Source organism: Channa argus, chromosome 7 (genome assembly GCF_033026475.1).
Source record: "Channa argus isolate prfri chromosome 7, Channa argus male v1.0, whole genome shotgun sequence".
Lineage (NCBI taxonomy): Eukaryota > Metazoa > Chordata > Actinopteri > Anabantiformes > Channidae > Channa > Channa argus.
Window position 1 is genome coordinate 19,167,337 of NC_090203.1, and position 16,741 is coordinate 19,184,077.

At 38.6% G+C, this 16,741-nt stretch overlaps 1 protein-coding gene across 3 annotated transcripts; it reads left to right on the forward strand.

Annotated features, from left to right (window-relative positions):
* The first annotated feature begins 162 nt into the window (after positions 1–162).
* Positions 163–16,678, forward strand: LOC137129892 (ATPase family AAA domain-containing protein 2-like). 3 transcript variants are annotated; one of them, XM_067509291.1, is made up of 30 exons: positions 163–539; positions 1,380–1,534; positions 1,898–1,950; positions 2,860–3,043; positions 3,626–3,713; positions 3,822–3,903; positions 4,468–4,614; positions 4,777–4,897; positions 5,234–5,248; positions 5,677–5,778; positions 6,088–6,196; positions 6,470–6,585; positions 7,716–7,890; positions 8,142–8,230; positions 8,631–8,790; positions 9,352–9,442; positions 9,596–9,773; positions 9,885–10,021; positions 10,153–10,285; positions 10,578–10,764; positions 11,245–11,430; positions 11,565–11,700; positions 12,134–12,330; positions 12,706–12,865; positions 13,069–13,191; positions 13,281–13,445; positions 13,524–14,249; positions 14,447–14,580; positions 14,808–14,936; positions 16,523–16,678. In XM_067509291.1, the coding sequence occupies exons 1-30, from the start codon at positions 342–344 to the stop codon at positions 16,553–16,555; spliced, it is 4,509 nt and encodes a 1,502-aa protein (XP_067365392.1). In that variant the 5' UTR covers positions 163–341; the 3' UTR covers positions 16,556–16,678. The 3 variants fall into 3 exon arrangements, with proteins under 3 accessions (XP_067365392.1, XP_067365391.1, XP_067365393.1); XM_067509290.1 differs by having other exon boundaries at positions 3,819–3,903; positions 16,523–16,677; XM_067509292.1 differs by lacking the exon at positions 5,234–5,248 and having other exon boundaries at positions 3,819–3,903; positions 16,523–16,676.
* Positions 16,679–16,741: the final 63 nt, after the last annotated feature.

Sequence of the window (16,741 nt, forward strand, 5' to 3'; positions counted from 1 at the left end):
CAGGAGTCACGTGATATGGACCGCAACAGTCAGCATACAATGCGTTCCATTTATTGAGTAATTAAATAAATATTTGCCATTATAGTTTGAATTAATAAACAGGTTTGCCAATAGATCTATTTTTTGTGGCGGAAGCGTCGAGCTCAGTTTACGTCATAACCTCTGATGACGTTTATGGCGCCAGAAATCAAGGGTTGAGTAAGCGCTCCGCTGAAGTGAGCTTGTGGATGATTACCGTTATCGGTGGTATGTTGGCGGCCCCCTAAAAGTTCAACATTCAGGGCAGAGAAGAGTCCATTGTGCTGTCAGTCGAGCGGGGATACAGTCGGTTCGGAGTCAAGATGGTGATGCTACGCAGCAGTGGCAATGTCGGCGCTGAGCCGGTGGCACCAATTCCGAAGAGGAGTTCAGTGGAGTTGGACACAAGCTCCGAGTTTCTGTCGCTGATTCCCGCGTCGCAGAGAAAGTCCGCCCGCCTGACCCGGTCCTCCCGGACCGTGGATGATGCCTTCAGCAGCCCTGAAAACAACACTGCAAATGTGAGAATAAACTACACAGTTGGTTCGATAGCTAGACCGCTTGTTGGGTGGACAACATATTTATGAACGAAAGTTTGTTGCGCTAGTTTTGCTAGCGTGCTAAGCTAACTAGCTAAGTTACTTACTACTACTGACCAAAATATTATAATGAGCTCCTACAGTATCTCCAAATAGTCAGCAGTTTAAAATTGCTAAAACTGCACATTTGTTGATTTATGCGTAGCCATAACTTATTAAACGTTTCAGTCACAATCGTTAAACTAGGTTTAAAAAAAACAAAACACATCTCAACTATAACAGTTAACGTTGGTGTTTTAATCAGGGTTCTGTTTAGACCTGATGGAATTGACATTATTATCTGGTTAAACCCATTCGTTCATTCATTCATTATGTTCTCTTTATTACAAACTTTTGTATATGACCGAAAATTATTTACGAAATGTGCTTGATACACTTATAAAGGCGTTAATTTGTTAAACATACTGAAATGCGGTTGTCTTCGGGATAACTTTAATGGATTTATTATTATTTATTTTTTTATTTAAGTGTCTGCTTAAACAGCGCCGGCTGTAGGTCCTATAGAGCAGATAATGTATTAGTGGCCTGTGTTTGTTTCATATAATTAACTTATATTGTCAGGTCATATGTGTAATATATGTATTGCATGATTAATTTAATTTAAAGCAATGAATGAATTACTAATGCTGCATGTATGTAAATGGTAAGGGAGTATTGTGATTTGTGGTTGTCTTTCCAGTATTATGAAGACATGCACAGACCCATGATTAACTTGCATTCCTTGAAATGGCAACTGCTAAACTTGGTATGTGACTGTTCCAGGGACATGCTGATACGAAGGAGGAAGGGGCCAGTGGTATTCATCACTCTCTGAGAACAAGGGGACAGCGAGGTAAATTAGAGGTTTCATTTACTGACATGGAACCAAAGACCAGCTCTCCTGTGGCTGAGGACAAGGGGGGAGGATGCTGCACAAGGTAATGCAAGGTCACTTGATAACACAGTAGCAATTCCTCTTAACTTGCAAATTTACAGAGTTAGAAATTAACTGTAGAAAACTGGTCTCACAATTGTGCATCAAACATTAAAACTAGTATGTGTTTCCTACAGTTGGCTATATTTTCTCATTTGTGCAATTTCCACCTGTGATTTATAATATATGATTTGTTGCCAAAGTCACAAACTGCTAAAGAAGTCTTGTTTTTTCTCACCTAACATAACTTTGTCAGTAATTATCTAATATTATTTGTAACATTTTATACTATAGGACTGTGATCTACTATACAAATAAGTTTTTCACATTTTATTTAATTTTCTTTTTCTTTTTTTTCTGGTATTAGGAAATCTTCCAGGCTGCAGAGAGATGGAAAATCATCAAGTGGCAAGCAAGCAGGTACTGTTTTGTAAAGTGTATTTCAATAGAAGCACTTTGATCACATTGCACAATAATTAAATATTTTTTTGTAGTGTCTATGTTGCTCACAGGCTAATGAAACGCAGGGCTAGATATTGCCACTGATCTCCCAATTCTTAAATCCAAAAGTCGAAAATCGGCTCAATCAAGTTAGATTCATGATGGTTCATTTGCATCAGATAAATGTCTGTGTTTCATAAAACACTTCTCAGATTTTTGACTAGGAGCCAAAAGTTATTCAACATTCAAATAGTGAGGATCACTGTTGATCCATTAATGAAGAAGCGTGTAAAGTTCACATTAGACTAATTTGTAAATACATTATTGGTTTTAAAAGAACAAGAGATTATTTTTAACCATTGCAAAGGACTAAAATGTGACCTCTCTATTGGGCCCACATTTGCAAAACCCTTGAGCAAGAAAAGCAATACAATGTACTTGTAAAAAATGTTTTTGCACAAGGATCATCAGTAGCAGATGCTTCAGCTAAATGCAGCACATTCACCTGGCTGATCAGTTGCAGCACAGACAAAACACAAACTAAAATCTCTCATATCTCATAGCTAGAGATAACATCTCTTTGTCTGTGTAGCCTATTTTAGACTCCCACTCAAAGACATGACTTCTAGTTGGCTAACCATCCTGAGTCGTGAGAATCCTGTAAACTGCAGCAGGCTAACATAGGCTTTGACTATACATGTCATGATTCATTCTCATAATTTACCTCCTCTGCATACATGTAACATTATTGTAGATGAGATACATGTTTACAGGTAAAAGGCTCAGTTGCAAAATTGACCTTGGGATTTTAAAAACAATGTTGGCTAATATAACAAGCAAAAAGTATGAAACCCTATTAAATCTATTTAATGCTTCTGTTGTTGTTAGATGTTCTAGAGGAGGTGGAGGGTTCTTCCACTCCTAAGAGAAGCCACTTTAACCTACAGAGCCATGACGTGGGGGAAGAAGAAGACGAAGAAGAGGATAGGTCTGTGCGACGTAGTTCTCGAATCACCAGATACAAATTGGATTCCCGCAACCAGTCGGTGCTTTATGATCGTCTCATCACCAAGTGAGTTCAGCATCAACATGGTGTATTTTGGATACAAAATACTTAGCTGAGGAGCAATTGCAGTTGTCCACCAACCCCATTGTTGTTGCCTCTATTCCTGACTCCTGTGGCATGTCAACGTGTCCTTGGACAAGAATGCTGTGTTAGTTCCTCCCACTGATCCTGTGTGTGTGTGTGTGTGTGTGTGTGTGTGTGTGTGTGTGTGTGTGTGTGTGTGTGTGTGTGTGTGTGTGTGTGTGTGTGTGTGTGTGTGTGTGTGTGTGTGTGTGTGTGTGTGTGTGTGTGTGTGTGTGTGTGTGTGTGTGTGTGTGTGTGTGTGTGTGTGTGTGAATAAGAATGGGTGAATGAGAAGCAGTGTAAAATGCTTTGGGTACTGATAAGGTAGAAAGGCACTATATAAGTTCCCCATTTACCATCCCATCTTAATCAATGTTTGTGTTTAAAATAAAGGTGCAATTCTAACTAAAGTAGAAAATACATTTGCACACATAGACGAACAACTATGAAGTTGAAGGCTCAAAATGCATTAGTGAGTGATGAACTTTGATAGAGTCTAATAAATTCTTCCTGATTTTTCCTCAGCACTGCTGAAGCTGTTCTCCAGAAAATGGATGACATGCAGAAGATGAGACGCAGACTGAGGAGCAGAGATAGAGACACTAATGAAGAGGTGAAAATTTAAAGTTGAAGCATTTCCTTTTAGTTTTCTGGTTGACTATCTGAAAAGAAACTTAAAACAGTGACCTAATTCAGCATTTGGGATTTTTCCTCTTAGCAGATGGGTGTTTACACCAGGGGAAGGATGCTGAGGTCTCTCAGGACAAATGTGGAGAGTGAAGAAACCAAAGAGCAGAACCAAGGTGAGATGATTAGACCATCTGGATTCATTAATCAGGTTATACAGCAGCCAAAAAAAACTGTATACTGTATAAATGTCGGAAACAAATTTTTGGTGTGGGAGTATCCTGGATTTATACAGTAAGGAAGGATGAGAAGGCGAACAAAACCAATAATATGCAACAAATGCCAACTCATGCTGTAGAGTCGAAATGCAGTCACAAAAGACGGCTGGAAGTAATGCACAACATAAGCCAATATAACTGTGACCTACTATTTAATTGATGCCAAGTGAGAAGTGAAGAATTATGTTCTTCAGACACATGTTTTGAATGACTCCCACACTGTATTAATTACTGAGACAGTTTTGAGAGAACTGCTGTAATGTAGTGTTTTGGTTTTTTTTTTGTAAAGGGGGGCAGTGTAAGTGCTTGCTCTCTCACAAGTAACTCTTAAATAAAATGTAATTTTACTATTATTACTAGTGTAAAAAATTTGAAAGTCAATATGTGGCAGGCTGTCACAAATAAATTAATGTATGGAGAAACAATGTGGTCCATATCTTGATGTTGCTCATTAATTCACAGGAGGGGATGAGGATGATCATGACGAAGAAGAGGAGGAAGATGATGAGGATGAAGATGAGGATGGTGAAGATATGGAAGAAGAAAATCAGAGGCGCTATGACTTCAGGCAGCGAAAGACTGTTGTTCGCTACCAGGCCCCTCAGGATGGTACTGCTTATGGTCAAACAATTGATGACTATAATGATTGCAATTATTAAAATAGTAGAAGTGACAACTTGTGAAATTCTTGTAGCACTTCAAACCTGCCACTTGGTCTAAAAGTGTTAAACATTTAAAATATGATAAGGTTTTTAAACTTTTTCTCTCCAGAACCCAGAGAACCCAGGAAGCGCAGCATGTACTTTAAGGGCCACTCATCTCCTACCAGGCGCAGGTTTAGATTCAGCTCAACAGCCCCCAGGAGCCCCTACAACAGGAGAAGAACCAGTCTGTTAGTATGACAGTTCAGCAACCACCTTTTAATCTAAGATAGAGGAAGAAAACATCTCTGACTATGTAACACCACAATACATTTTCTCACACATAATCACACTTAAGCTGTATAAATTCTTACTTTACCTTTGAATAAAGCTGCAACATTAAACCATACATTTTTATTTTTAAATCAGGTTTATCAAAGCTTGTATAGAGTCACAACTGTAACGCTTAGTTGCTTAGCATAGCTTACAGAAAAGACTACCCTACAATTTAGAGCCACATCGCTGATATCATTGCTTTTTAAATCAATTCCAAAATTCCTCTTTTTTTTAATTCTTCCCACCCTCAGGAGTATTTCTGAGAGGTAAGAACTTGACTACTTATCATTGTTTAATGTTGGTGTGTAGTTTGTCTTGGGGTGCTGTCTGTCTCAGCAAGCACTGTGGCTGTTGGTAGGTGTGGCACATTTGGCTTCATTTGAGTACTGAGACCACAACCTAAACCAAATACTCATACTCATAGTTTAAGCATTGTTTTTCCAAAGAGTATTCGGTAAGTTTACCCCCATTTGTTGATGTGGTGTGTTACTCAAGTGGTGGAGATGGTGTCATTTAATGGTTGGTTGAGTCACCTGCTGTGTATTAATTTTTTTTATTTTTGCTCAATATGTTTTTTTTTGTTTGTTTGTTTTTCCTCCATGTAAACGCATTAAGTCCTGTGTTGTGGCAGAGAAGAATATACCTATATATTGTTTAAATTTTATTTATTTTTTTACATTCTTTGCCCTTGCAGAAGGAGACACGCCATTCATAGTAGTGACTCCACCTCTTCATCTTCAGACGATGAAAAGTTCCAGAGACGGAGGAGTAAGAACAGGAGTAGGTCAATCAACAGGTGAGATCAGCTGCAGCTGTCATACAGCACAAGTACAGGTAAACAGGAGATCTTCACCACATAGTTGATACACAAGGGTAAATAAAGCTTACAGTTCATTAGTTTCTTTTGCAAACTATGTACTCTTTTTGTTTTAAATCTTGTGGCCACATAAGTCTCTTAATGGTAACATGTTGTACGCTGCCACAAATTCATCATCCTGTATTATGTAATTTTACACAGCCCAGCATAATAACTGCTTATGTTAATATGTGTAAATAGTGCTACCAATGAAAAGATATTTGCATGTTTTCTATGTTTTTCGTGAAGATGTCTGCCTATGAACCTTGTAAAAGAAGACCTCCTGGGAATCCACAAAGACAGAATGAAGATCGGAACCAGTCTTGCTGATGTGGACCCAATGCAAATAGACAAGACAGTAAGCTTTGCCAATATAATGTATTTAAGGCAGTCTGATTAAATTAGCAGATTTAAACATGACAGAATATATTATCCAAACATAAGATTGCCCAGTTTTGCAGAGCCATTCTAAAAAAAGAAAAGAGTACAAATATATGTACATATACTGTACTTCTCATTTCTTAAAAATAGTTTTTGGTAATAGCTTCACATAGATTGCAGGTTGTTGAACTAGCTTTACCCTTTACCAAGGAGAAAAGACAACACTAATGTAACGTCATTTGTGATTCAGGTATGCTTTGACAGCATAGGTGGTTTAAGCAGACACATTTCCGCATTGAAGGAGATGGTGGTTTTCCCTCTTCTCTACCAAGAAGTGTTTGAGAGGTTCAGGATACAGCCACCCAGGTAAATAGTGTGTGATTTATAAATAAGAGAGAGTGGTATGTTTGCTTGCATATGTGGAAACATCCCCAGTTATTGTTTTGCATTCATTTTATATCAGTGCTTTAGCATTTTAATAGTGGATTCTTTTGAGAATATCATAATATCGCCATTGCAGTCAGAGAGGTAGCTTATGTAATACCATAGTTATAAGATCATAAGAAAAAGGAATCACTGCAATAAGATCTTTTCCTTAGTTTAATACTTCAATTCAAAACCTAAAACACTTCTCTAATAAAACCACCTGTTTTAGAATCTCCCATTCAAAATGTTTGTATCTTGTTAATAAAACTAATTATATTTCTGAATCAGGACTCTCAATGTCTATTTGAACTAAGTAGCTGTGCAAAAGCAAATGGCGAACACTTCTGCTATATACAGGCCCACAATACTTTTTTGGTACTACTTGGTACGATATTGTACCAAATATCTACTGTACACGTACTGTGTTTTACAACATGTTAATGATTGGGCTCACAGATTCAGAATTGTGCAAAGTAACATATTTGACAGTAAAAGATGCACTGGAAGAGAAACGGAGAGACTACTGCATGAGACTGGAAAAGGCAGCCAAAGCAGTTGGTAATATTTGAGCTATGAGAGATGCACATCATCCCAGTCGCCATGGTTCTCTTCCAAATTTTTTATTACTGCAAAATCTAATCAAAGTCATAAGCATGTATGTACAAAACAAGAAAAATCAATACTATGTTCACATTCCATTGTTGTTTTGAACATAGCATCCATATACATTGTATTTCTGACATGTCTATCATATGTTATGCTGGACATCACAAAACATGCTGGACGTCACAAAACATTTTGCCTCTGATACAGGGATTATAATACTTTGTAATCTTAATGTAAGAAGTGTTTTTGTTTCATTATAAACTCTGGACATGTAAGTTTCATATTTAAAATAGATTTCCTGCTGTACTTTTACCCTAATCAATTTTTTGGCCTTTCTCTCATTCCTGGTCACCTTTCTTTTCTGCTCATCTCCTCACTTCTCTACTGCTGCCTCAAGCTTCCATTGAGTTTGTATGCTACTTAAATCCTAATATTAAGGTTTTTATGCTTTGTCTTGTCTTTAGGGGCTGTCTGTTTTATGGTCCTCCTGGGACAGGGAAAACCCTTGTAGCCAGAGCACTGGCAAATGAATGCAGTCAGGGGGAAAGAAAGGTGTCATTCTTTATGAGAAAAGGAGCTGACTGCCTTAGTAAGTGGGTGGGAGAATCTGAGAGACAGCTACGCCTGCTATTTGACCAGGTAAACAAGAGTCCTTATCAAAATCCAAAATGCTTTTTGGGATGGATGAGGAGGTCAGGCTTGTCCTTTGTTGTGTGAGTGGTTCCTTCTTGTTAAAACATTTACTTTAAATCTAGTGTCATTGTTGTTGACCCCATAACATGCTGATTTGAAAAAAACTAAGCTAAAGCCTGTAATTTGTAAGAACCAGGTGTAAAGATGAAACTATGTTGGTGATTAAATAGCTATTAAATTGTTTTTGTTGTTGATAGGCATACCAGATGCGTCCATCCATCATCTTCTTCGATGAGATTGATGGTTTGGCTCCAGTCAGATCCAGCCGTCAGGACCAGATCCACAGGTCAACAGTGCTCTTCAAACTATACAATATATGTGTGTATATGGATAATGAGCCACACCCTAACACAAGAGGAGTTTCCTACTTATCTCTTTCAGTTCTTTACAAATAGAAACAGTTTACAATCATTGTACATTATTTGTAATACATTTTTAAATGTTTTTTTTTTAGGATCATAGTGTATGTATCAGCATGTAGGTTTTAGAAAGAGTTGGTCACAGCAACTTGCAGTGAGAATGTGGGAGTTCACTATCCATTTCAAGGATGGAGTGATAGTTGCCTTGAGTGTTGCTGTGCCAAGGACTTAATCTGTGGCCTTGATTTAGTAATCATTATAGTTCAGTATTATATGTATCAGTTAATTGGAGTTGTAAAAATTAATGTTTGTTTTCTTTCTTTGTAGTTCCATTGTGTCAACCCTCCTGGCTCTTATGGATGGATTGGATGGCAGAGGAGAGGTTGTTGTGATAGGAGCCACAAACAGACTGGACTCCATTGACCCAGCTCTAAGAAGACCAGGACGCTTTGATAGAGAGTTTCTGTTTGGCCTACCAGACAGAGAGGTGAGAAGCTCCAGAGTCCCCATAATGCTTGGCAGACATCATAAAATAGATCACGGGTCACCAACGTGGTGACCGTGGGCACTAGGTAGCCCGCAAGGACCACATGAGTAGCCTGCGGGCCTGTTCTAAAAATTCGCATTAATCGTTACCCAAGAAGTAGCTCTAAGTTTCAAAAAGGTTGGTGACCCCTGAAATAGATTGTGTGCGTGTATGTTTAAGTCAAATCAGAATCTTAAAAATGCAATGTTATATGGAACATTGTAATTTCTATGTTTTATTAGCTTGTGGTGTACCTGGTCCTTGTAAAATGTCCTGGCTCTTAGATTAGTCATAATTCAAAGAAGTAAATAAAATGTACTTTTAAGAAGTTTTATATTGCCATGGTTTTGAACATTAAACTGTTACATATATTAAACTGAACAGCAACAGGACGTTATAGAATAATAGCAACAACTCTAAGCATACTGATATGAGAGGAGGGTTTTCAGTTTGCAAATAGTTGGACCTGGAGTTAAGGTGTGTGTGTGGGTGTGTGGGTGTGTGTGTGTGTGTGTGTGGCAGGCAAGAAAGGATATTCTGAAGATCCACACTAGGCAGTGGACCCCTCCACTATCTGACACCTTTCTGAGGGAACTGGCTGACAAGTGTGTTGGTAAGTGGAACAGTGTGAAAAATGTACCTACACCTACCTTATAACTTTGTATAAACAACTCCTAAAACAAAATTTAACTTAACCAATTCTCAGGAGAAATTGATAGTCAATTGTCTTGGTCGCCATTAATAGCAGGCGGTTTTTGCTCGGTAGGTTATTGTGGAGCAGATATTAAGGCAGTGTGTTCAGAGGCAGCTTTGTGTGCACTGCGCCGTCGCTACCCACAAATCTACTCCTCAACGCAGAAACTTGTACTTGATGTCAACTCCATCTCTATCACAAACAAAGACTTTATGTATGCCATGTCCAAGATGGTTCCAGCTGCTCAGAGGTATGACCAAGACAACTTTACAGTAAATTCTTATTTTAATAGTATTATTTTGGCAGCTCCTAGTCTTACATATGGTAATAAAGTAAATATGATGCTGATTGCGGTTTTTAGAGCGGTAGTGTCACCAGCCAAGGCCCTGATACCTGCCATTTGTCCTCTCCTGAGCACCGCTCTGCAGAACATCCTCCACACAGTTGGCAGAGTTTTCCCGCATGCTGAGCATGGATTAAGGGGGAAGAGTGAACAAGGTACAGTACTTGTACAGCCCTACAATCTCTTGTTTTGTTTTGCATTAATTTCATTTGACTCCTTACTGCTCGTTTGTCTGTATTACAGGAGTACCTTCTATAGTGTGAACTTGTTCATGTTCTATTTACAGATGTAGCCTGTGCTATGTTTGATGATGATATGATGTTCAGTGAAGACGAGGACTATGAGGTATTCTCGACTGGAAATGCCCTTAACTCTCAACCCAAAACAACTGCTGCTAATGGGGTCCTCAACCACCGCAGGTGTGTTAGTTATTACTCAGGGTCTTTGTTTGTCCTTTAATTGTTTCAGATTTGCAAGTATTATTTCACATGATTTCTCTTTCAAATTCTTAGTCACAGTTGTGTATATAAGAAAACAAAGATAGCTGATGTGTCTAATTGCATTACAACAGTTTTTAGCCACTGTTAAAGTGACCTGAATCTTTTTTTCAGATAATTAAAACTACCTTGTGAGCCCTTAGATATTTCCTGAAAATAAATCTGAAAATCCCCTCTACCTCACCCAGTATCTCTGTCATCTCTAATTGTGAAGGAGTGTGATGAGCCAGCCGACATCCTACCGTCCTAGGTTACTGTTGGAGGGCAAGCCAGGCTCAGGTCAGAGCTCCCACCTGGCTCCTGCTGTCCTCCATGCTCTGGAGAAATTCACAGTGTATACACTGGACATTGCTGTGCTGTTTGGAACTAGTGCAACTGCACCAGAAGAGACCTGTGCTCAGGTAAATTAGATTTTCATGGAGACGTTTAGTAACACAAGTAACAAGCAATGTCTTTTAAGTTGCTATATTTAAACATCCTAGAGCCATAAAACCATTCCTGTGAACTGATGGAGAGTCCTGGCAGTCTCTATTGTTGCAAACTTCTTTACAGTCTACACACAACTAAACCCAAAAGAAGCATTTTGAAATTGTTTAATATTCTAACCATCAGTCAAATAACCCAGAGCTCTTCAGTATGCAGTGCTGTGAAGCGGGGAAAAAGCTTATCCTCATTTTAAACAACCTTTAGACTAAGATTTTAGTCAGTTTAGTAAGTTTTTTTCTGACTGTCAGAATTGGTCGATAAATTCATAGAGGACACTCTTACTGTGCTCATACCTGTGATTTATAACTTAAGCCTTTTTATCATATAGGTCCCTACATAAATGTATAAATATTCATATCATATATTTATGTTGCTATGTCATATACATTGTGCAGATCTTTGTTGAAGCCAAACGAACTTCTCCCAGTATCCTGTACATCCCTCACATCGGACAGTGGTGGGAAACTGTGGGTCCTACCTTAAGAGCGACCTTCTTAAGCCTGCTTAGCTCCATCCCTGCATTCTCTCCTATACTGCTGCTGGCTACATGCAACCTTCCTTATGACCAACTCAGTATGGAGGTAAAGAAAAACAAGACAGTAATGGCACTCTGCTGATTTAGGGTGTTCATATGAGGACAGTTTTTAAAAATAGGAATTGTGGAACAAAACCAAGAAGTTAATATTTCTGATTTCTTTCCTCTTCTTTTTGTCAGGTTCAAGAGTTGTTTCAGGTGGAGTATGGGGAGGTTTTCCATGTTAAAGTCCCTACCAGCAGAGAAAGAAAAAACTTCTTTGAGGATCTGATCCTAAACCAGGCTGCAAAGCCCCCCATGTCAAAAAAGAAAGCTGGTGAGAAATAGGTGGCGCTTTTGTTTGATTTGTAGTTGATATGGTGCTTTTCTTAAGTCAGGCTTCATTTGTGTTTGAAAACTATTGCTGATGAATAATTTAAAATTGCAAGTATTTAATACTGATTTAAAAAGAATATGTTGGGATGTGTTTCGCTTTTATTTGAATTTTTGTTTATTAACTAAGTGGTAATTGATCCTAACTATTTTTGTCAGTGGTTGGCAATTTAACCCCAGACACTGAATAGAATTTATAGAATTTAACCCAAAAGACAGTATCATAAGGGCAAAAAAAGACAGCATATTTGATAGCTTTTTGTGTGTTAATAAACAAAACTGTTAAAACATCACATTACAAAAACAGAAAATTAGACTTTGTCGGGCATGCAAAGTGCGTGTAATGTTTGAATACATTTGCAACTTTCTCTCTGCAGTGCTTCATGCGCTGGAGGTGCTCCCTGTTGCCTCTCCCCCCCCACCACGTCAATTGTCAGAAGAGGAGATCCAAAAATTGGAGGAACAGGAGGAGCATACCCTTAGGGAGCTCCGCCTCTTTCTGCGTGATGTTACCAACCGCCTGTCCCAAGATAAACGTTTCAAAGCTTTTACAAAGCCTGTAGATTTAGAGGAGGTAGCTGTTCTGCTATTGGTGTTGTTAATATTTTCATTATCTGTTCCTTAATTGTGCTGTTTACTGAAGATGTGGTGTTGAATGGTGCCTCATTAGGAAAATAAATAGGTTTTATTCCTTGATTCTTTTATTCCTCAGTGGGATAAAAACCTCAACTAAGTAGTGAGGTGAATGTGATTGTCAACATTTAGCACTCCTGCCTGTCACCATTTATTTTTTGAAGCTACCACAAAGTCACACATTTTCTAATCCTATACAGAAAACAGAAAATTAATGGATTATTTGTAGTGTAGCAGATTGTGTGTTGCTCAACCGATCCTATAAACTGAAACCCATTACTATAGTACTATGTTTGTACTTTGTCATTTGTTTCAGGTTCCAGATTATGCTGAGGTGATTGAGAAGCCTATGGATCTGTCAACTGTTCTCTCTAAGATTGACCTCCACCATTATGGGACAGTGAAAGAGTTCCTCCAAGATGTGGATCTCATCTGGCAGAATGCTCTTGAATACAACCCAGACAGAGACCCTTCAGGTACACCAGACTGATGCAGCGTTATCACTTAAAAAGCTAAATTTGACTGTTCAAAGTTTATGTTATGTTATTTCATATCTATATTTAGTCTTGATGTAAAAGTCCTGAATTCGGAGAGCATCAGTCAATTTGTCTTAACTCTGTGTGTGTGCGTGTGTGTGTGCGTGTGTGTGTGCGTGTGTGTGTGTGTTTGTTTACTTCAGACCGGCAGATCCGCCACAGAGCATGTGCACTGAAGGACACGGTCCATGCCATCATTAGAGATGAACTAGATGAAGATTTTGAGAAGATCTGTGAGGAGATAAAAGCATCACGCAACAGAAGAGGTTAGTCCTTTGTGTGTGTTTGTGTTATAGGCAAACACATATAAAAAAATAATTTAAAAAATTTATTTATATGTTTTTGTCTATCTCAGGTTGTTTCACCACCCGGTTTGCTCCTTCATTTTACCACGTCCTTCCCAAACCTCCTACTGATGCCAGAACCACTGATGTGACCCCACAGAGAGAACGGACTGGAACCACAGTTTTTGTTCCTGTCAACATAAGTGCCTCTACTGTTACAGCACCAAAATACTCAGGTAGAAATGCGGACAACAAAACTAATAATTAATATAAAATGATTCTAGCAAATGAATGATCTTCCTTTGTTCCTCCAGTCCAGAAGAAGAAAAGGAGGAGGAGTCGCTGGTCCACTGGCTCATATGCAAAGAAGAAGTCCTCCTCTCCTCATGTTTCTAGAAATGAGGCAGAATTGGGGTCTGATGAGGATGAGGAAGATGGAGACGATGAAGATGAGGTTGAAAAAGAGAGAGTAGCAGAGTGTGACGGGGGAACTGAAAGGGAAGAAGATCAGATGATAATTGATGTAAAATCAAGGCCTGCAAAAACTGAGGAAGATAATTTTGGGTCTGCTGCCAATAACAGCCAGGAAAAGGAGAAGGTGGCTAAAGAAGAGAGGAGTCAATCTGCTAAAGACAAAGTTGTTTTGTTTGAAAGCAAAACACCAGAAAATGGTGACCAAAACCAGAGCAGAATGCATAAAAATATCACAGATCAGTTGGTACTTTCAGAAGAAACCAAATCATTAGTACAGGGTGAAAGTGATACGGTTTCACTGAACACTAACAAGGAGAGCAACACTGATGCAGAGGGAGATATCCAGGAACAATCCAACAATGTGGAAAATGGTGAAACTAACAACCAAAATCTTACAGAGACTGAGAAGAGTCCAACTGCAAGTGTGGCACACAACAGAAACAATGTAGCCAAAACTGAGGAGACAGAGCTGAACAGCGATGCTGAACCAATGCAGGTGGAAGCAACTGAAACCTCAAGCACAGGTGCTTCTGCAGCTGTCAGAGGAGAGCAGGACATGAACACAGGTTGGATATTAGCAATGTGTTACACTCCCTTTTGGTCTTTGATTTGAATTATAGAGAAAACGTAAAGAGAAATGGCGACCCTCAAACCACTGTATCCCTTGCTTAAGAAAATCTCTATTGACTGTACCGAAACTTAGACTAAATAGGTCAGTGGACTTGTCTATTATATAGTTTAAATTCTTTGTTTGTTGTGTCAGAGTCGAGTGTAAGGCGGATGACTCGTGCTCTGAAGCACGCTGTGTTGCAACAACAGATGATTGATGTGGACAAAGCTCTGCAGATCCTGGAGCAGGAAACACCTCTGCTAGTGGTGGATAAGGACAAATTAAAGGTGTGGGATACTTTGGCTGTGTGTGCTGGCTTATTCTTCAAAGTGTTATCATGATAACTGTCATTGTTTTTTTGGCTTCTTGATTCTGAAATAGGTATGACTTTATGACTTAAGCTTCATGTTTGTCTGTCCTTTTTGTCTATTGCGTGAGCTTTTTCTTCAGATGAGCATGTTGAGTTCGCCAAACTAATATGTCTTCTGCATATGTCATCATTTCCTTACTCTAGGAGCTTTTGGAGAGAGTTGTTACCAAGACTGATGGTTACGAGGTCTACAAGTTGGAGAAACTCTATGCTTTGCTCTGCCAGAGCATCTATAGACATAGACGAGACTACAACAAAACAACACTAATACAGGTTAGTTTAGATTGAAGTGATGAGCAGATATAGCCTGATATTATCAGTAATTGAATGACAGCAAGCCCCCAACAGAAAGGTTTGGATTCATAAATCACAAACGATCATGCATACCAATACTGACATGTGCATACAGCATATTTTGGACACAGGTGGTCGAGTAGTAAACTGAAGTAAGATTTTATAATTATCATTAAGGTTGCATTTAATATTAGGCTTTTAAAGATGTTTAAGGCCTGTTTTAAAACATGTCAGGAGGATCAGGTCCTGAGATTTTTGGGATAGTTGGTGCGAGATGCGTTCTCACACCGAAATGAAGTATTCCGTGTAATTGGGCAAGGGTTGGTGCTTGGGCACTTCAAGTAGGAGCCAGGACATGACGCAAAAACAAAGCTGCGTAAGTGAAAGTGTTTTGCTTGTAATCTGAGCACTACATTCAGTTTTTCCTTAACCTCCCAATCCCTGCTGCTGAAAAACACCCAAAAACACACTGCTGCCACTACCACGCGATTCCCGGTTTCCTGCACACAAAAGAAAATATTGTTCCTCACAGTCTGAAAGTTCCACAAGTGCTTTTTCTGCAAGTGGGCTTTCATGTGTTTTGCACTTGAGAGGCTTCTGTCTAGCCACTATGCCATAAACCCTAGATCAATGGAGGGCTGCAGTCGTGGTTGTTGCAAATGGTCTGAATACTTAAGCCAATGTAAAATTTCACTTTTGCTTTATTAATAAATTTACAGACATTTCAGTTTGACATTATGGGGCACAGAGTGTAGATGAGGATATTGAGGGGGGAGAAAAAAAGAATTGTAACAATTGTAGTATTGGTCTGTAGCATAACAAAATTCAATAAGGTGAAGGGGGACTGAAAACTTTCTGATTATACTGTAACCTTTTACCATATGATGAGTGAAGCACCTGGACCTGAAAAAACATTATCAATACAGAATTTCCCACACATACATTTACTTGTGCAGGCCATGTAAGTTTTGAGGCCACCCAAGTATATTTGACCCCATGACTTAACTAAAGGACTGTTTCCGAGTCTAATGATCCTGTAGGCTGTTTAAAACAGAAGCTCAGATTAAGTGTCATGAATGTTAATAAACGATTTTAATTGATAAAACTAAAACTTATCTGTGTGGTTGCGCTGCATAGTCGTGGAGAAACAGTTAGTGGTGGTGATTTTTGACAGTTTTTAAAAAGTTAATATAATAATGAGGATTTATAGCAGTGGATTTAGTTGTGCATGCCCTGAACCATGAACAAACCTCTACCCACACCCCTTATTCAGCCGCCACCACAAGTATAATCAAATTCTGTGGGAAACACTTCGTTAATGTCACTCGGTACACCTCTGATCTTTACCTATTTTATTTTGGCTGCAGTGAAGAAAACCTTTACCATTCCAGTTTTCCATTCTTTCGTGTTGTCTAAGATGAAAGTAGGACTGTGACTGTATTTATCCTTAAAGTTGAATATTAACAGTGTTATTTGTTATTAAATGTGGGTTAACATACAGTAGACAGTGAAATTATTTCAATGTCACTAATTAGATCTGCTTTTCTGGTCTTTTATTTCACTAGGAGATGGAACAGGAGATTGAAGACTTCAATTGACCTTTCCCCAATCTGTGTAAATATTCAAACATTGGTTTTAATTTTATAGAAATCTAGACATCCCCATGTGTGCATTAGATAAAAGTATGTATTATCAAATGCTTATATTTTATTAAATGATTTATCTGTAAATGTTGTGTGCCTTTTTTTGAGACAAAGATCCTGATCAAAACCTCCACTAATAGC